General features: G+C 40.8%; 1 protein-coding gene across 5 annotated transcripts in view; it reads right to left on the bottom strand.

The window, feature by feature from the left end:
- Gramd2b (GRAM domain containing 2B) overlaps positions 1–20950 on the bottom strand; it is a 105639-nt gene that overhangs the window by 55734 nt on the left and 28955 nt on the right. Inside the window, exon 1 of one of the 5 annotated variants that reach the window (XM_063232431.1) lies at positions 1833–2024. The exons of 3 other annotated variants lie outside the window; for them this stretch is intronic. In XM_063232431.1, coding sequence (XP_063088501.1) covers positions 1833–1915 — 83 coding nt within the window. In that variant the 5' untranslated portion in view covers positions 1916–2024. Of the gene's footprint in view, positions 1–1832; positions 2025–20950 lie in introns of those variants that run through there. One more of the 5 variants, XM_063232432.1, reaches the window with a different exon arrangement.

Below are 20950 nucleotides of genomic sequence, written 5' to 3' on the forward strand. Positions count from 1 at the left end.
AAAAACAAAGAATCACAAAAAACCTGTAGGAGTTTATCAAAGACTAGCAAATAGTCAAATATCTTAACTATGAGAAGATTCATCTATCATCCAAACTTGTTATGTCATCCTTAGTTTAAGGTGGCAATCAATAGTCATCAATGTCCCTCGAAGTACAGCATTTGTGCCTCCTCTCCCCACTCTTGCTGGGAGTCCCAGAAGGGCAGATCCTAAATCACATTTACCCTTGTACTGTCCACCACTACTCAACAACTAGGTATGGCTGTCTTTGTTTACTTGAGATGGTCGTGAAACTGGTGTTTCCAAGTAAAGGCCTGTGTATGAGGCTCTTCAGCTTTAAAGTTGGGTTTATTTTCCACCAAATTTTTTTCCCAGCATCTGAGTTTTGAATTAAGACTTATCTGTATGCTATAGTAGACTTTTTAATCAACCACAACTATCTCCCTAAATGAGTATACAGAAAATGGGAACACGAAGATCTCAAAGTTTAGTAAATATCAGGGAGATCTGAATCACTGTTTGTGTAAGTGAGGCTTAGCCTGGGCTTGGCTCCTGGGCTAGGGATTCTAAGGTCTGGTTCCAGCCTTGCTTCTTCCTTGCATACTCATTCCCACAGCTATGACACCGAGAAAGACTACCCCCATTGGCTTTTCTTCGGTGAAACACGAATCTGTAGGAAGAACGCAGTTCTTTTGAAGTAGAGCTCTTGCCTAGCACAGCAGACAGATGCTACGGAATAGTTCATTTTCTCTTAGATTTGAATTATTATTACCAAGTTGGATTTTATTTCTGGATGAGAAAGCCAAAACATTTCAGGGTCGGGGTGCTTAACTTACAGCAGTTTTTTTTCTCTGTCCTTACAAGTCTGTCAATCTTAAGTTGGCATTTCTGGGAGGGCAAAGGAAAGAGCAGTTAAGAAAGGCCAAGACCCAGGAGGACAACACGACCAACGCCATAAACCCACGAATCAAAGCAGCCAATAAAGCTCTTCTTCCAAAACTTCAGCATCAACTTCAACTGGCACACACCCGGAGTCTGCCTTTATACACAGTCCCCATGTGGAACAAGGCTACGGTTTTTAAAAATGACGAAACGATGATGCAAACAGATGAGTCTTGGCTACTAAACGAACTTAGCATCTTTTCACACTAGCACCAGTTGTTAGGTATCCTAACAACTGGACGCCATATAATAGATATTTTCTTATTATTTATTAAGATATTTATCTTACCATCAGTTAGCACTGTAGTGATACACTAATGGTGATAGTAACAAGCAAAAACTGCAAGATTCCTTTGCTTTTTAAAAGAATTAGGTTTGAGAATAACAACAGTTAAATAATCACATGTCTGGATTTTTAAAAAATTCTAACTACTGTACTAGAGGAGACGAAAAAGGCGTTTCATGCTAGAAAGTTAACTTTTGTGATTAAAAATACTTGGTTTTGTTTAAACCAGAAGCGTCTGTGGATCTAATCATGTGCAGACACAGATCTAAGTGTTACAAGGGGACAGTAGCCACCACCAGAAAAGGACTTCTGTGGCCCACCGCGACCCCACGCCCGCCGCCAAACCCCCTCTTTCTCAAGAAAACGCGGGAGTAAGCTTGGGGTGCAGCCACCCGGGGAGCTGGCCCTCTGCACCTTCCCCAGAGCTCCCCGCCGCGGGACGCCCCAGCCGGGGAAGTCGCGGCGCCTCCCGACCGGGCCGGACCGGGCCGCGCCGGCTCCTCGGCGGGAACTGGGAGCGGAGCGCCACGAGCTCCGCCCGCCCGGGGGCTGCCTGCGCGGAGAGCCGGCCGGCCGGAGTCCGGAACCCCCGCGGAGCACTCACGGGGCCGCGCCGGCTCTGCCGTCCCGCTTCCCCGCCGCCCGCGCCGGCCGCGCGTCGTCCTCGTCCTGCGGGAGCTCAGTCATCGGGCCGCGTCGGGGCGAGCGCTCTCACAGCCTGCCGCCCGGCTGCGCCCCGCCGCCGTCCCGCCCCGCCCCGCCGCCGCGACCGGACGGGGCCAGACCGGACCGACACGTCGGAGCCACGGGGCCGGGCGGGCGGGCGGGGCGCGGCGCGGCTCCTCCCAGCGGGCGGAGGGCGGACCGAGGGACGGGCTCAGGGAGGAAGGGGGGAGGGGAGGAGGGGTAGGGGAGGAGAGGGAGGGGGAGGGGAGGAGGGGGGAGGAGAAGAGGAGACATGGGGGAGGGGAGGAGGGGGGAGGGGAGGGAGAGAGGGAGGGGAAGGGGAGACATGGGGGAGGGGGGAGGGGAGGGGGGAGGGGGAGGGGAAGAGAAGACATGTGGGAGGGGGGAGGGGAGTAGAGGGAGGGGAGGGAGGAGAGGGAGGGGAGGGGAAGGGGAGACATGTAGGAGGGGGAGGGGAGGGAGGAGGGGGAGGGGAAGGGGAAACATAGGGGGAGGGGGAGGGGAGGGGAGGGAGGAGGGGGAGGGGAAGGGGAAACATGGGGGGAGGGGGAGGGGAGGGGAGGGAGGAGGGGGAGGGGAAGGGGAAACGGGGGGGGGAGGGGGAGGGGAGGATGGGAAGGGGAGGAGGAGGGGAAGGGAGAAGTAGTTGAGAGGGAGGGAAGAGAAGGGGGGAGGGGACAGAAGGAGAGGGAAGAGAGGAACCTGGTGGTTGGAGCTGTCAGGCAGTTCAACTCTGCCTGCCCCTTCTCGTCCACAGCCTGGCTGCACAACAGTCTATGGGGGCATGGCCACGGGGACAGGAACCACGGTAGTTCACGAGGACAAGAACCAGGGGACAACAGGAACCATAGGAATCTTGGGAAAATGAACCACGAAACAGAGAACCTCGGGGACAAGAGCCACAGGACGAAGAACTACCGGACGGGACCTATGGGGACCCGGACTGTGGGAAGCATGCAGAACCTCTGAAACATGAACCACTGTGAAGAAGAATCATATACATCACTGGAACAGAAACCACAGGAACAAGAAGAACCACCGAATCAAGAACCAGGGGAACCACGGGGACAAGAACCATGGAGTAAGAAGTTGTTGCCTTGGCCCTGAGCTGGTCAACGCGCCCCTGGTTCTGAGGCCTGCAGGCTGGGGAGGAAGAGAAGCAGATGCCAAAAATCCTATCTGCACCCCACCAGCACAGGGAATGCCTCTCCTACCTTTTGGCGAGCCTTTGGTTGCCTGGTTCTATCAGGATCTGCACTTGAAGGATCCACTTTTTCAGCATATTTTTGAAAGCCATGATATTCTGAGTGTCATTCTAGGCAATGACTTATTATAGCAAGTAACATTTGTGTTGGTGACTTTCCAGAGCACTGTAGTTGACAGTAGGAAAAACTGCTAGAAGCCTTGTTGGAAACCTAACTTTAGAACAAATCACAAGCTGAACGGGCAGGCATGGGATGAGATGACTTAACTGTGCTGGAGATGCAAGTTCTTCATTTCAAAATAAATTTTAGCCAGGTGTGGTGGCTCACGCCTGTAATCCCAGCATTCAGGAGGCTGAGGTGGGAGAATCGTTGTGAGTTCAAGACCAGCCTGGGCTACAAAGTGAGCTCAAGGCCAACCTGAACTGCATAGCGAGACCCTGTCTCAAAAAAGACAAAAAATAAATAAAATAAAATAAAATAAATTTTAGGAGTATTACAAAGAATATGCAACCATAGTTATACATATGTATGTGTTGTGACATGGAATGTGTGTGTGTGTGTGTGTGTGTGTGTAAAACATCTCCCTTTCCAAATTATCCCAAATATTTTGGAGCTGCAAATCCTTTGTCAAATTTGTGTCACATACTTTCCGTCACTAGTTTATATTGTTAGGCTGAGAGAACAGAAGCATCTTTTTGTAGGCTAATGCTCCCAAGTTGATTCTCCAGACACGTGAAAAAAATGAAAGCAAAGGGTTTACAGCAATTCCTTAGAAGTTGGCCTAACTGGATTTTCTTCTCTTTTGGACACAGGGCCCTCGCTCAGGGACTGGGCTGAGCTGAGCTGAGCTGAGCGGTGGAATGCTTTGTGTAGCTTAGTCTCTGGCATTCACGTCTGTGTCATCCAAGGGATATGGCTGGTACCTTCACTTCCACATACCTTCTCTAGCCTCCCCAACACACACACACACACACACACACACACACACACACACACACACACACAGGCACTGAGTACGGAAGGAGGGCCTGGAATATTGGAATATAGAAGAGGTTCTCAAGCTCTCAAATTTTGAGTAGTGATCTATCCCTAAGTCTCAGGTGCCTTTCAGTTACTACCAAGCTCACACCTGACTCTTTTCCTTCAAAGTTGTGTTGTGTGTGTGTGACAGAGTCTGCCTATGTAGAGCCCAGGCTAGCTTCAAACTCACACCATTACTAGCTAAGTAATTTTTCTACTGTGTTAAAATACACATAATGGTTATTTTAACTATCAGTAAGTATGCCATTCTGTTGCACTGAATACATTTGCAACATTATAGAATCATCACCACTCCCAATTTTTAATCCCTAACATAAATTACCATTAAACAATGATTTCAGTAAGTCTGTTAAGCAGCATCTGCCTGCTCCTCTCTGGCCCATAGTCATTTATATTCTCCTTTCTGCCTCAATGACTTTGGCTATCCTATGTGCCATGTATAAGTGGAATCATATACTAATTCCTTCCGTGTCTGGTTGATATTACTCAGTGTAATAGTTTTCAATGTTCATCCATGTTTTAGAATATCAACATTTCACTGTGTTGTTTGGTAGAGTCGTATTTCACTATTATGTGTACATACTGTCAACCACTGTCCATTTCTCAGTTGTTGAACATTTGGGTTATTGTACCTTTTTTTCTGCTGTGAATGATGTTATTATGTGTGTTGTGTATAAATATCTGTTTCAGGCCCTGTTTTCATTTCTTTTGGATATGTATTTAAGAGAGACTTCCTGAATTACATAGTGTTCCATGTTTAACCTTTTGAAAAACCTTGGCCAGGCCTTTTTAGGCTCATGAATAAGGGCACGTATGTAGAGTGATCCCAGCACGCAGAGGCCTGCCGCTCAGTTAGAGTCTCGGATTCCGTGACATTCACTCATTAGTGTGTGGGATGAAGAATCCCATGTGGGCTGAAGTGAGAAAGATCAAGGAAGTTGGTGGGTTTGGGAGTGGTTGCAGTGGTGGGAAAAACAGGAAAAAAGCACCTAACCTACACTAGTGACGTTTGCTTAAGTTTGAAAGACATTGTCCAATAGCTGCCTAATTTATTTACTCTTGGGGCTATTATACAATAAAATAGAGCACTGTATTTGAAAGGATCAGGAGTGAAAGGGAAACCACAATCTGTTGTAACAAAATAGAAAGAGATTATGTCTCAAAGTTTATGTTTATATGTTAGAAGGCTCTTTGAGTTTGTATCAAAAAGTCACATTACTTTCTCCTTCCCAGTGTCTGGGGATCTAAATACTTATTTCTAATATCAAAGGAGAATTCTTGCTTGTACTTTTCCAGTACTGAAATAGCTTTAGTAGAGGATGTTTAACCCATAACTTTCATGAAGGTGAGAACTTCTATTCAAATGCTTATAATACTGACCAAATGTTGGTATTTTTTCAAAAATACTGGAACAGAGTTCAAATAATGAGTTTGGAAATTTGAGTGGAAACTTGGTTATAATTGTAGTCAAATAGTTACCTAATTTATAACACAAGGCAGGGTAGGTATTTGTTACTCGATATAAATATGCAAAAATGTTTGCATACCTGTAAATTTATGTTATTGTCTGATGATATGTTTTGGAAGATATTGTAGAATTTATCAAGATGAAGCCAAGATGGCCTGTAATAATTTAACTATGTATGATATTTTGTAATCAAAGAATGCAAGGAACACTTATCAGGTTATTCCTATTGTTAATTAAAGTCAATTATCCAAAGGAAAAATTGGGGGAGAGAGTTCAGAATCAAGTTATATCTAGGGATGTTAGTGCACACCTGTAATCCCAGCACTGGGGAGGCTGGGGTAGGAGGATCACTGCAAATTCAAGGCCAGCCTGAACTACACACCCTTGTCTAAAAAAAAAAAAAAAAAAAAAAATTAGAGTTATCAAATGAGACCAAAGAATTTAAAGTAAGAATAAAAATTGAGAAGCTATTTGAAAGAATACCACTAATGAATGCTTTAAGTCAAATATGAAAGACTTCATGAATATAGCCATTAAATATTGAAATGGGAACCCATGGAAGGCTCTGGAATTTCCTAAAATGGAGACTTTTGAAAAATAAGACTTTAAAAAAAAGCAAGAGTGATATTAAACAGTGTTCCCCAAACCAAGTGATAGTACATATTTGGACATCTGAAATATTCCACTTCTCTTCAAGCATAGCACTGTGTTGCAAGGAGCAGGCAACATGGTAAGCATTTGCTGGTCAGGGTTCGAGCATAGTTGGGAAACGCTTGTGTAATTCTGGGTCGGTGAGAAAGCAGGAGCGATACAAAGACCCTTCCAGTTCAGTGTGCTTTAAAATCAGTGCTAAGTTAAAATCCATCCCAAAGTTTTAGAATATGCATCTATTTCCTATATGGTCCATAATACATAGATCACGACCTAAAAAGGGTTTATGTCTGTGGCCCCTGGGCCCCATGCATTTGCATTGTGCATTTGTGATTGGTTCATCATCTAGCGCTTGGATTGGGGGTGTGAGCGCTACACTGGCCTAGGGGTGGAGCCAGGATGTAATGTAATGGCAGGAAGAAGGCATGTCTTGTTCTTTTGTCAGTTCCTGCCTTGCTGTTTGCATCTGCCATCAACTGTGGCTCTGCCATGCCACCCTGCCTTGGAGCCAACTGAGTATGGACTGAAACCTCCAAAAACTGTAAGAAATAAACCTTTCCTTTCCCAACTTGGTGCATCAGGTATTTTGTCTCAGCCATGAGTAAAAAGTAACTAAGACAGCCTCTGAGATCATTCAGTGCAGCATCTTCCGCAAGGTGGTGGGGGAGCCCGTGATGGGGGACCCAGCACTTGGACTTAGGTCCTCTGACACCAGTGCTGCCTTTCTCCATGACCTCGTTGTGGTCTCTCCTGCCTTTGTGAGGACTCATCCCCTCGGACTTTTTCATGTATTCGTGCAGTCTTAATTTCTTATGGGGAGGGAAAAACTACCACGCATTAAACAGAGCTTAATAACCAAATCCCCATAGTTTTTCAGAGAATTCAAGCATCGGAGAGTTTAGTAACTTTGTCAGAATTACAGCAGTCCCAAGGGGGTGGAAACCCAGCTTTTGTGACTTTTAGTGGAATGTTACAGGGTTGTAGGAGAATAGAGTGCAAAACACATTTTGTTAATGTCAGAGACAAATGCTTTATAGGAAAGCATGTTGGGGAAAAAGCCCAGTAAGGGGTCTCCAGGTGTGAACATAATGTTTGTGGGTGAAAGAAATGTTTAAATCTAAAGTAATGGGGGGGTGCATTTTGCAGTTTTCTGTTCTCCATAATTAACCACTTAAAACTTGGTGGTTTAAAGCAGTAACCTGTTACTTTTCATGGTTCCGTGAATTAACTCTGCTCAGCTGGAGGTCACTTGCTGTTTCTTAAGCCCCTTCAGATAGGGCTCGGGCTTGGCATATTTTAAAATTTACCTGAGCAAGGGGTCATTTTCACTGCTAGGTCTGGTGGTTTAGCTCAGACGCCTGGAAGAACGGAGGCTGAATCTTTCCATGTGGCACTGCACTGGGGTAATTTGGCTTCTGTACACTATGACTGTCTTTATCCCATTGGATATTTTTATTTATTGGGAGGCTTCCTTCAGACTGTGCATGCCACAGTGCCAAGGTAGAATCTGTGAGTTTCTATGTGATGGCGTGAGAGGGTATGTAGGTTTACCTGTGCTTCATTTATTCCTCCTGCGGCCAACCCAGATTCAAGCTGAGAAAACTACACAAAGACAAATTGGGGGTGCAGTCACTGTGGGCCATTCTGAAGACCAGACAGTAGATCAGGTCCTCTGAATATAGAGTTTATCACTGGGCATGTGGGTAGATGGACACTTCTACAGCACTATTCTAAATGCGTGAGATAGTGGAGTGAACAAAGCTGGTAAAATCCATGTTGTTGTGGTTCTCACAATATAGTGAGAGGAACCAAAAATTTGAAAAATACAATCAGCTCTTCTTATCCATATCCTTGGGTTCGATTAAGTGCACATCAAATATACAGTTAGAACTATGACGGTTGCATCCATATTGAATGCATATAGCTATTTTTCTCATCATTATTCCTTAAACAATAGAATGTAGCAACTACTTATACAGTATTTACATAGCATTAGGTTTTATAGTAGTCTAATGTTGATTTGATGTATATAAAAGGATGTGTGTGGGTTCCATGCAGACACTACCCAGTTTTATATAAAGGACTTGAACATCCTTGGATTTTGGTGTGTGGCAGGGATCTTTATAACAGTCCCAGGACTTCTGTATATAAGTAGCAAGATTCAATGGATATGAGGCAAAGAAAACAGAAAAGAGAGGGTGTCTTATACAGGATAATCAGGGAACTCTGAGAGGTGGCAGCTCACTCTTGAAGGAGAAGCCCCCTGGAAGGCTGGGTGCAGAGCTGCCAGCCAGAGGGAAGAGCTAGGTGCAGACATTGAGGCAGGATGGGCTCAGTCTACCCTAGAAACGCCAGGAAGCCCACTGCTCTCTTGTAACGAGAGAGGAGAAGTCTGGTAGAAGACAGTTGTCTTGAACAGATGAGATAACTTTTCTCTCCATGTCTGTATATCTGTTCTCCCAATAAATAAAAACTCAAGAATGGAGTTTTCCCAAAAAAAGGACCCAGCCTGTCGTGCCACCAGTAAATATTTGTTGAGTGAACGAATCATTGGATGGCTGTTTCTAATCACTGATTCTCAACTCTGCTTCTGTGGGACTCTTTAACTGTCCTGCGAGATTCTCATACGAATAATACCAGTCTTTCTTCCCCTGCTTTGGAGGATGGTGAGTGAATGAAAAAGAAATATAATAGAAAACTTACTCTCATAACTATAAAAGGAAAACTTCATGCTCATGCTACTTGTCACTTGCCTGCTGGTTGAATGTAAGGGCCGCAAACAGATAGAGCAGCCACATGACTTCCCAGAGGGTCAAGTCCTGGAGCCTGTCGGAGAGTAACTGTTTATAATCCGCAGGCAGCAGCTTCAAGTTATGGAATTCTGAAATTTTTCCTTAGATAAAGAATCATACAGCCTCTTCCTTCCTTGTTTTGGGAAATAAGTATCAGATCATCAGACTGAGGACTGGCCTTTCCTTTTCCCCAAGCCATGATTTGACATTTTGCTTTTCTTCCAGTAAAATGTTTTGACAATGTAGCTTATGCTTTGCAATCCTCAAGCAATTAAGTAATTTAAGTAGTTTCTGCATAGTATACATTTTTCCTATCACTTATATTGAATACTTTATATTGCTTATTATCTTAATTTTTATAGTTTTATTTTATCTCTAACCAATTCTTTGCATTTTCTCATCTTCTCCTTTTTTCTGTGTAGTACTTACTATTCACTTGTAAAAAATTGGTCCCTGAAAATAAATAAGCCAAAAAGCAATACGAGATAAGAGCGTAACAAAAGACTTCTCAGGAAAATAGAAAGTTTTTCTTTTAAGTAACCCCAGATTTACTTATTGGTTGAATATTACAAGCAGACCCTGCATAATACCCGCCTTTTCTCCTTCCCTCCTGTCACAGTTCTTTTGGATGGCTTTTCTTTTCAAGGCCATATTCTAGGTGATAGAGATATAAAGACAAATAAACACCATGTTTGTTATAAATGAGTTTGTAGTCCTGTAAGGGAGATATTTCGATAAGCAAATATGTACCAAAATACATACACAGAAACTTAGTCAAAATTACCATGCTTCCATTTTATCGCCAGACACTTGGCAGTAAATAACACTGTGGTATCAAATAATGATAAAAGAATGGGGATGGGCATGTGATCCTTCGTGTTCTGTTTTGGGTCACACATAAGCCAGGCCACCTCTGACATCTGCAGAACTCTTAGCAAAGACACTAGGCTGGGAGTCAGGAGAACTGGGCTTTTGTCCAAGCTCTGTACTTTCTGCTGGAATGTGAATCTATAAATGGAATACAGCGTGAAGTTGCAGAACTGCTGGACTTTAAAAAGGGACACCAGACCTCTTAGCTACAGAAGGATCATCTCCTTCTGCTTGTACACAAAGTATAGAAATAAGGGGGGGTACTTTTTACACAGAAATATTATATGAACTAATTGCAGAAGTTTAGAAAATGTTCATGTCTTAGTTACTTTTTACTTGTCATTGAGACAAAATACCTGACTCCCAAAGTTAAGGAAGGAAAGATTCATTTCTTACAGTTCTTGGAGATTTCAGTCCATACTCATTTGGCTCCAAGGCAGCGTGGCATGGCGGGGCCGCCATTCATGAGTGCTATAAAGAGCAAGCATGAACCAGCAAGAGAGAGAGATACACTTTCTTCCGGCCATTACATCATAACATCCTCAATGTAATGGACCAGTGTGATATCATGTGGCAGAGAAAAGTGATCAAGATCCCTTTGAACTAAATTGTGACACAGGGCTGGCAAGTTAATATACAGTGAAGATATATTGCTGGCCCTACCAGCTAAAAACAAATTGTTTCTAATGATCCTTATGGATAGGTATGGAGAAAAAGGCATGTTCAATAGCTGCATACCAAGTACCAGGAGGTGTGTTAATCAGCTCAAGCAAGGAAACCACATCTGGTACTGCAGCTACAATTGGAGTCACCAAGTTTATGGTAATCCATTGTCATTCTCCAAGACCCATCTGTCCTCTGCACAGGCCAAATGGGGGAATTAAATGGAGATGTGGTGAGCACCATCACCCCTGCATCCTTCAAGTCCTTGATGATGGCAGTAATCTTTGGGATCCCTCCAGGAATGTGATACTGCTTCTGGTTTACTGTTTTACCAGGCAAAAGCAACTCTAGTGGCTTCCATTTGGCCTTCCCAGCCACGATAGCCATCACATTACAGGTTAGGGAACCAGTGTGAGGATTCTGCCAGGTACTAAGTACATCAATCCCAATTAGGCATTCCGGAACAGGGCAAATAACTACAGGGTGAATGTGAGGACCTATTGGACCCACTGTGAGTCAGACCTTTGCTAAACCTCCATTAATGACCTGGCCTCCATAGGCCCCTACTCTTACTGGAGGGCCACAATGATGTTTTAGGTCCTCTGGAATGAGTGTTAGTTCAGAACCAGTGTCCAGTAGTCTCTGAAATGTCTGACCATTCCCTTTCTCTCAGTGGACAGTTACTCAGGCAAAGGGCCTTACCTCCCTCAGGGGAAGGATGGGAGAAAGATTAACAGTATAAATTTTAGGCTCATCAGAATCCTCCCAGGGGACCTGGCCTCCCCATCATTCGAGGAGTTCTGGGTCTATAAACTGGCTCAAATTTGGGAGCTGGTTGAGGGGCTGTGATTCCTTGTTACCATGATTTGAAGTATGGTTCCATTCATTTGCCTTTAAATTTTTTCGATTATATAAATCTAGTATGTATTTTGTAGGTTTCCTGTCTATTTCACTTCTGGGAACACAATGGCTAATCAGCCAATGCCATAGGTCTGCATGTGTCAGATTATTCTGGTCATTGATCCGATTCTGCTGTCCATTACAGTAAGTAGGCGGACCCTGCTTTTGGCTATTAAATGCTGCCACTTAACCTCCGCCACTCCAGGACCCAATCAAGCCTATTGCCCTTACATTTCCTAATTGGGTAACCACAGTCCCCACTGTAAGGTCTGGTATACAAAGAAGAGCAATGACAGAGCCCTTCAGGCATGCTGATGCTCCCCTCACAAATCTGTTTCTCAAGGTGCTGGTGAAGGGTATGTTTTCTGGATCATCCCAATGTGGAGGATTAGGTTTAACTTGACAGATCCACTCCAGCATTCCCATTTCCCTGAGCCTCTGAACCCCCTCATCAATAGTAAACCAGGGAATATCAGGCATCTCTAACTCATTCACAGTGGGCCATCTTTTGATCCATATCTCTGTCAACCAGCCAAATAAACTATTAACACCTTTCTTCACTCTACAAGCTATAACATTAAATTCAGAATCCCTACTTAATGGGCCCATGTCAACAAATTCAGCCTGATCCAAGTGTATGTTTTTGCCTCCATTATCCCACACTCATAAAATCCAGTCCCATGCTTGCTCATTAGGCCTCTGCCTGTAAGAGTTGGAAAACTCAAGTTCTTTGGGAGTATAGTGGACCTCTTCATGGGTCACACTGTGTATCTCACCTTTAGAGCTTTTTGCCATTTGAGCCTGGTTATGGGCCTGGAGGCAAAAATGAATGTGGAGGGTAGAGCCTGAGGAGCACCAGCATAATCCTGTTTAGTCAACACAGGACTAGCTTCCTGAAAACTTCCTAGGAGACTGCAACACAGGAGGGGTTGGAGATGCTGATGCCTCTGCCACTTCAGGTGGGGAAATCTCTTCCTCGGGCAAAATAACTTCATTAGTATCCAGATCTTCAGTTTCCTCAGAATCCTCCCATACATCTCCATCCCAATTCATGGGATCCCACTCTTTTCCAACCAGTGCCCTCTCCTTTGCTTCTGATGCCCTTTGAGGCTGAGCATTAAATTTACAGAGTAGTTCAGCCAGTTAAATTATGAAGGACCGTGTTTGAGTTTCCACAAACTCAGCCTTGTGGCTAAAAGAGAGGAGATTTTCACTCAAGACATACTGAGAAATCTTTAAATTTCTTATCTGTTTCTGGAGATGGGATTTTTTCCTTCACTAGTTTGTCCAAAGAGGCTAAGACCAACCATCCAGCACCATTATATTTTCTATTCTGCCAAAGACATTCAAAATTGCTTTGTACAGAGTCACTAAATATCTGACATCTTACAAGTGGTGAATTACGATAATCAAATGGACCTATGAGGCATATTAGTTTAAACAACTCTTGCCAAGGACTATCAGTGTACTCCACAGAAGTAGAAAGGGAGACCTTGGTGTCTTCAGGTCTCACCAAATTGCAGAGCAAACTCCAGGAGCCTTGAATGCCATTAAAGAATGCCATAACTATAATTCTGTTCCTCTAGGACCACTCCTGGTACCAAAATCCATATTAGTCAGGGATTTATTAGAGAAAACAGATATAACATGAGATATGAAGATATATAAGAAGTAACAAGATTGGCTTAAGATGGTCAGCCACAGAGTCAGATGAGGAAGCCTATGTAGAGTTCATGAGAAAGTAATTGCTGAAATACATTCCCTGACTGACACTCCTATATAGGACTTTGCACTCTACCTTTACCCTTCTCTTGTTAGGGATCTATCTTTCATGGTAGCTTCTATTTTTAAAAATGCACCAGATGAAAACAGAATGCATATTAAAATCATAGACTAACTATAATCAGACATTAAATTTAATTTTAATAGTAATCAGAAAATAAAATTTAAATTCATATTTATTCCATATCAGCAAATATAGAATAAAATCTCTATTAAGGTACTTATCAGAGTAGAATCAGACATTGGAAATGATTGGTATTCTAGAATCCTTTGGCCCCGCATTTTAAGAAAATTCACAACAGGATACCAGTTTGTCTTGATTATGAACTTTATGGATTAGCAGACTCCTGGAGAGGTGACCGGACTGTGAGGGCACTGACCTCATGAATGGGTGAACCCATGGAGGAACTCATAGCTAAATGGGCTGGTAGAGGGTGGGGCCTACTGGGAGTAAGTGGGTTATGGGGTATGTTCTTGGGGACTTCATCTGGTCTGGGACTCTTTCAGTCTGAACTTTTCCCTTATACTGTGCTTGCCAGCAGCCATGAAGTGAGCCATATTCTACAAAGTCCTCTGCCATGATACCTTGAAGGCAGCCAGCCCTTGCAGTGAAAATTTGAAGACTGCTTCTCCTAAGCTCCATCTGTGGATTTCAGTTTTATCACTCAGTGAACTAATTCCTCAGAGCTTGGGTACTTAATGGTTATTAAATTTCTATTAAAAAAGCTCTTTCATGAAAACACTATGGCATATTCTGGAAAGCACCATAAAATGAGGTTCAAGATTCTTTTATTATTTATCATTTTCTATATTTGCCATCTGCTTCATTTGAAAGAGTGGAATAATGGTTGCTTTGCAGACTGAAAAGGTCTAGGGGACTTCTAGAGGAACTGGAAAGGTTCTATACGTTAATATGAGTGGTGATTAATTACTGGGGGATATGCATGTGTAAAATTCACCTAAGATTTGTACATGTTAATATATATGTTAAATCTTAATTTTAATAAGGAAAGCAAAAGAAAAGACTTAAATATCTTTAGCCAAGTCTGGTAAATATGTGTGTGTGTTCTGAGTTAGTAAAGGAACAAAAAGAAGAAACAAAACAAAATATGTATATATACATATAGACACAAAGTTTTTAGTTTTTTATTCTCTTGGATTCCAATATAATCTTTATCTCTGTTCTTTTCTATAAATAAGTGTTTCATTATCTCTGCCTTACTCAATGTTCAGTAATAAAACTTCAAATCTTAACAAACAAGGTTTTGTATGACTTTTTCTGTCTCTTTTTATTTGTATATTTATTTCAGTATGTAGCAACATAAGATGTTAAACTCTAATATGTATTTTTGTTGTTGTTTTCTATAACTTATGAAATACCTGTTGAAAATTTTCTAAGTCATATCTGTCATAATTTATTAATTCTATATATCTTCATTTCTTTATTTATAGTTTTAATATGTGACTATTTAAGAAATTAGCTCAGTTGCATAATCAAAAGAACCTAGAAAAGTATATGTTTTAACTTAAAATAGCTGAGTAGCAAATTAGAACCTTCCAGATTAAAAGTTGAATTTCAGTCCCTCAAAAATCCCTTATTTTACTTTCTATCTGCCTCCAGAGGTTATTTTAATAATATGCAGCCAACTATAAAATGATCTTAATTCAGTAGACTTAGGTAAGTTCAAGAACTGAGATGATATACAATTAAAGAAAAAGGAATTAGGTGATTATCACAGTGGCATAATGCTTGTCTGGCGTATGTAAGGTGAAGCCTTGAATTTGATCCTCAGCATAGCAAAAAAGAACACAGAGAAGGAGAAGGAAGAGGAGGAGGAGGAGAAGGAGGAGGAGGAGGAGGAGGAGGAGAAAGGAGAAGAAGAAAAAGAAGGAGGAGGAGGAGAAGAAGAAAGAAAAAGAAAGAAAGAAAGAGTGGGGAGAGTAAAATTAACCAAGTGCTTTATTTGTTCCAGATACTGAACCTAGTATAGATTATTTAATCCTCACAATAACCTTATGAGGATTGTCTCATTGAACCAAGAAACAAACCAATGTTCATAAAAGGTAAACAACTCACTGTAACACACTGTAATTCAGTTGTGGCTGCTTTTCAAAACCTGCTTTTTCCACATCACCCTCTGGTGATGCCATAAGAAGCAAATTCCAAAGTGATTAAAAGAGCTTCAGGGATTTTTTTTGAGATAATCTCATCAATCTCACTTACTTGGATATAAGAAAACAAGGTTTGGGTGTTGCTGGCTAGCTTGAGTTTTTGCTTTAGAAGAAATAGGAATTAAAATTAAGACACAAACTTACAGAAGAAACACATTCATTAAAAAGTTAGAAGAAGGCCAGGGATTTAGCTCAGGGGCATAAGTGCCTGCCTAACAAACATAAGGTCATGAGTTTGATCCCTGGTACAAAAAAAAAAAAAAAAAAAAAAAAGAAGAAGAAGACAGGAAGGGTCTCCAGCTTCTGTAGCTGGAGGGGGCATAGGTTGATACGGGGATTCAGACTGGCCTATCTTAAAAGGTGGGAAGCCAGTTTTCAAAGATGAGCTGGTGGGCTGGAGTCTGGTTGATCATAATCTCAGACCTTGTATCGTAGCTCTGTAATCTTTCCAGTTGAGGGGTAGTCTTGGAGATTATCTCTGTCTGTGGTAGTCTTCCCTTCCTGGAATCTAAGTAATCACAGTTTCGGGGCAATGACTAGAGACTTCCAAGTATGTTTGAAAGTCTCAGAAAATCCTCCACATTGGGTGACTCAATCTTGAAGGGAGTGAGACTCTATATAATTTCAGGGTTAATCAGCCTCATTTGGCAATTTTTAGACAAATGATACCTAAATGATAAATATGCCCATAAACAAAGCTGAGAAGGGATTTGCCTCAGTTTTAAGGTAACAAAGAATACAAAATGATCAATCTCTGTTTTGCTTTTAACTATTGGGCATCTGTAAGCACTAGTGAGGTGTCAAGGTTTATAGCAAAAATGGCTTTTAGGTGTCTGACCGTCCCAGAAGAAAACACAAATCGTGCTTTTAATGAGTAGTAGGTAAGGACTTAGGATTTTACTATTTCCCATCTCTATGGTGGTCCTTTGACTATGCTATGACTGTGTCAGTGATAAGTTATATTGTGTACATCTGGACAACATACAACTCAACAGGTTCTTTTTTTTTTTTTTTAATTTTGGTACCAGGGATCGAACTCATGACCTCATGCTTACCAAGCAGGCGCTTATGCCACTGAGCTAAATTCCCATCCCAACAAGTTCTTCCACAAGCTTCCTCTATTTCTTTTCCTACCTTCCTGTATCATCTTGCCTCTGCATTTTAGTCAGAATTAAAAATCTGTTAATTCTACATTATAGAGAATGGTTGTCAAGAGTAAGTAGCTTTTGAAGCTTGGGATTTAAATCCCTAACCTGTCACATATGGGTTGTGTAACGTTGGATAAGTTACTAAAACTCTCAGCTTCACTTTGTTTCTTCAGTGTGAAATGGGAAGAAGGGTTAATGGTTGTGACAATTGAACAAGGTAAACTATGAGGAGCCTTTACAAGGGATGCAGCATGCAGAAAGTGTCTTGTGAATTTTAGCCATAAACTCATTATGGTCTTTATACAACATAATAGTTTTCTCCTGATTTATGATTACATATGATTAATGACATAGAGATGGTATCTCATCTTTTTGCAATTGGCTCTTTTTTCCCTATCTTCAGTATACTGATCAATCTTTAACAATTCTGCCTACTAAAAAGGCCTATTGGATTTAATTTTACCAGTTAATAACTTTCCAAATTGTCCATTGGTTTTGAATATCCTCTATTAATAATTTATTAAATATCAGAATTCAAGCTTTCCGGACTTTAACCTGCTACTCTTGAGGATTCTGACTATAGATTTTCAGGCCTAAGCTGTTAATTGCTTTTAGAAGTCTAAAACTATAGGGGTAGTTTCATACCACATGATTCCTTTTAGGCATTCATTATTTCTTTGTTATTTCTCGTGAGAGGATTAACATAAAGCATAGGCTGATTTTCTATTCTTTTTGGTTTGGTAATAGATTTTATTAGTCCTAGTAATTAAAACAAGCTTTAAAAAAGGAGAAACAAATGAGTGTTTGTGCATGCAAGTTAATTTTCCATGAAGGCATGCTTGTGAATTGTATTGCCTGGAGCCATGCAGAGAGCCTCAGTACCACCTGCCTGTGAAATTTCTCCACTGTTTCTCTCCCCAGCTTCCTGTCAAGCAGGCACATTTTCTTGGCCTGTCAGCTCCAAGAGGTGTTGGTTCCAAATCATCTTGTGAGTTCAGTTTGAGATCATGGTTATTAAATTCAGATTAAGGTAAAATGATCTTATCTTGAAATGCACTGATTAGGAAAGTCATTAGAAAATGAACTGCACTGATTATAATTAATAGGCAAGAATAGATTGTACTTAACCAGTTTTGTGCATTAAGTTCTAAATCCTGATACTAAAGGTTAATGATATGTTGAATCCCTTCTTAGCATAGTTCTTATTCAGTCTTATTTCCTACTTAAAAGATATTGTTATTCAATTTTTTGAAGAAAAACTATTTTCTAATCATAAAAAATATATAACTCAGTTATAAGATCTGTAACCAAAGACAAAAAGATGGTTCACTTTAACTAGCTCACTTTTTCAAAAATGGTTTTGAGTCTTGTTTGGTGACTTGTAGTTATAATTTTAATGACTTGGTTCTAATTGTAAGGTAGAAGTAATAAAGACAGGTAGAAAAAGAACAAGGAAAACCATAACTAAAAATTGTACTTTTAAGAAGAATAGGGATACCATCCATGGCATGTCCTGAAGCCTTGCACAGGGAATCCCATCCAGCTGTGCAACCTTGGCATCTCACTTGGTTGGGCCCCACTCAGTGACCTAGAGTGGGTAGGGAATCGCCTGCCTTCAGCAGTATGAGATAAAGGCTCTCACAGTGAACCCCATCCAGCCCTGCAACTTTGGCACCTCGCTTAGAACCTGGTAAGGTTCCCCAGTGACCCCAAGCAGTTGGCATGCTATATGGCATGAGCTGAAGACCTGCACAGCACACTCTGTCTAACTTTTCAGCCTTGGTATGCCACTCAGAATCTAGTATAGTCCTGCCCAGCATGCTCAAGCAGCCAGGGTACTATGTGGGGGTGCTGAAGGCCTGTCCAGCATACTTTCCACAGTTGAGGAGCCTTTGAGTGCTTCTAGGCACTTGGTAAGGCCTGACTAATGACCTCCACTCAACTAGGGGAAGCTCCTTGAGGTACAGACAGATATCCTCAACTCAGGATGCAACTGAGAACTTACAGTCTGCTCCTGTATGAGAATACAGGAAAATGACAAAACAAAAGAGCAAAATGCAATCTCAAACCTCCAGTCTATCCCAGACAAGTCTAGGAGACATAGACAGAGAAAAACATGAAAGCCATACACCTGAAACATCTGAAATGGAACAACTGAAGCAACAAAACAACTCCATGAAGCTGTAAAGGAACTCAGATCAGAAATAATCTCCCAGGTAAATGAAGAAATGATAAATGGAATAAAAGACATGGTGAGCACATCTAAAGAAGATATAGTTAAAAAAATTGAAGAGCACTGCAAAAGGATGGAAACCTTGAATGAGCAATATAAGAAAGAAATAGAATGCAAGAAACAGGTTCAAAGAGATATCCAGGAAATCAAAAATTCCTTTTAAAGCTGGCAAAATGAAAGTGAAGATAGATTTTCAGACCTTAAAGACAGAATTGCAGCTATTAAACAGGAAAGATCTTTTTAAAAATAACAAGGAATCAAGAAATAACAATGCAACAGTTGCAAGATGATGCAAAGAAAAATAATATAAGATTGATAGGTGTTAACAAAAGGGCGACAACAAAAATGATATCAAAAGAATACTTACAGAAGTAGTAGTAGATAATTTCCCAACATTGGAAAGGAAAATAAACTACAGATAAGCGAATCACATAGAACTCCAATTAGCCATAGTCAAAATAAATCTACACCCAAATATATAATAAACATCCCAGAAATTCTACATAAGAACAGAATATTAAAAGTGGTTAGAGAGAAGAGACAGATCGTCTATAAAGGAAGCCATTCAGAATTACAGCAGACTTCTCAACACAAACAATGAAGTCAAGGAGAGCATGGAGTGAAGTATTTCAAATCCTAAAGGATAATGACTTCCAACCCAAACTGATGTAGCCTGCAAAACTGTCCTTCAAAATTGATGAAATAAAAAGATACTTCCATGACAAAGAAGTTCATGACTACAAAATCAACCCTTCAAAGACCATGAAAAATATTCAGATAGGCATAAAAATAACCTCAAAACGACCTAAAGAACACCAACAGAAAAAAACCACTAAGCAAGGCAAACAATTAAAGAGAGGAGAAAGTTAAAGAACCAACATCAGAAAGATAACATGACAAAAATAAGCCAACATATGTCAATTATAACCATTAAGGCAAATGGCCTCAATTAACCAATTAAAAGAAACAGACCGGCAAAATGGACCAAGAAACAATATTCAGTCATATGTTGCATACAAGAAGCCCATCTAACCCAAAAGAAAATTAATAGACTGAAATTCAAAAGATGGAAAACAATACTTCATGCAACAGCAACCTCTAAAAAAGCAGGGGTAGCTATTCTGTTTGCAGACAATGTGAACTTCAAACCAAGAATGATCAAAAGCCAGTAAAGAAGGTCACTATATACTAGTGAGGGGAAAAATTCAAGAGGAAGAGATAACAATCTTAAATATATATGCACCAAATATGGGAGCACCCATTTATATAAAACACCCATTTTATATAAAATGAAAACTCAAGTAAACTAACAATTATTTTTTATTAATTTTTAAGTTTTATTTAGAATGTAGTAAAAATACAACAAAACAAGAATGTTCCACCCAACAGAACAACTGAATCACACCTGTGAACAAATGGAATTGATAGACATATATATAGTGTTCCATCCAACAACAACAGAATACACATTCTGCTCATCTGCACATGGGACTTTCTCTAAAATACCGTATACTAGCTCACAGAACATGCTTAACTATATGCAAAAGAATTGAAATTATCCCATGCATATTATCTGATTACAGTGCTATGAAACTAGAAATTAGGGACAAAAGAAACTGCAAAAACTCCATAATCACATGGAAATTAAATAATGCACTCCTGAACAATTAATAGGTCACAGAAGAAGTTAAAGAAGAAATTAAACAATATCTACAAGCAAATGAAAATACAAATACAATTTACCAGAACCTGTGGGATACAATGAAAGCAGTCCTCAGAGGAAAATTTATTGTGGTGAATCCTCACATCAGGAAAACAGAATGAACACAAATAAACAACCTGATGCTACATCTCAAACATTTAGGAAAGGAAAGAGCAAGTTAAGCCCAAAGCCAAAAGAAGGAAGGAAGTTATAAAGATCACAGCAGAAATCAATACAATAGAAATTAAGAAAACAATATAAAGAATTAATGAATCAAAGAGTTGGTCTTTTGAAAGAATAAACAAAATTGACAAGCCCCTAGCCAATCTTATGATAAAAAGGAAAAAAAAATTCAAATTCAAGCAATAAGGAATGAAAAGGGTGAAATTACTGCAAACCCTGTGGAAA

This window comes from Cavia porcellus, unplaced genomic scaffold, assembly GCF_034190915.1.
Source record: "Cavia porcellus strain 051 isolate PalLab524CR breed Dunkin Hartley unplaced genomic scaffold, mCavPor4.1 scaffold_21, whole genome shotgun sequence".
In the NCBI taxonomy this organism is placed as follows: Eukaryota; Metazoa; Chordata; class Mammalia; order Rodentia; family Caviidae; genus Cavia; species Cavia porcellus.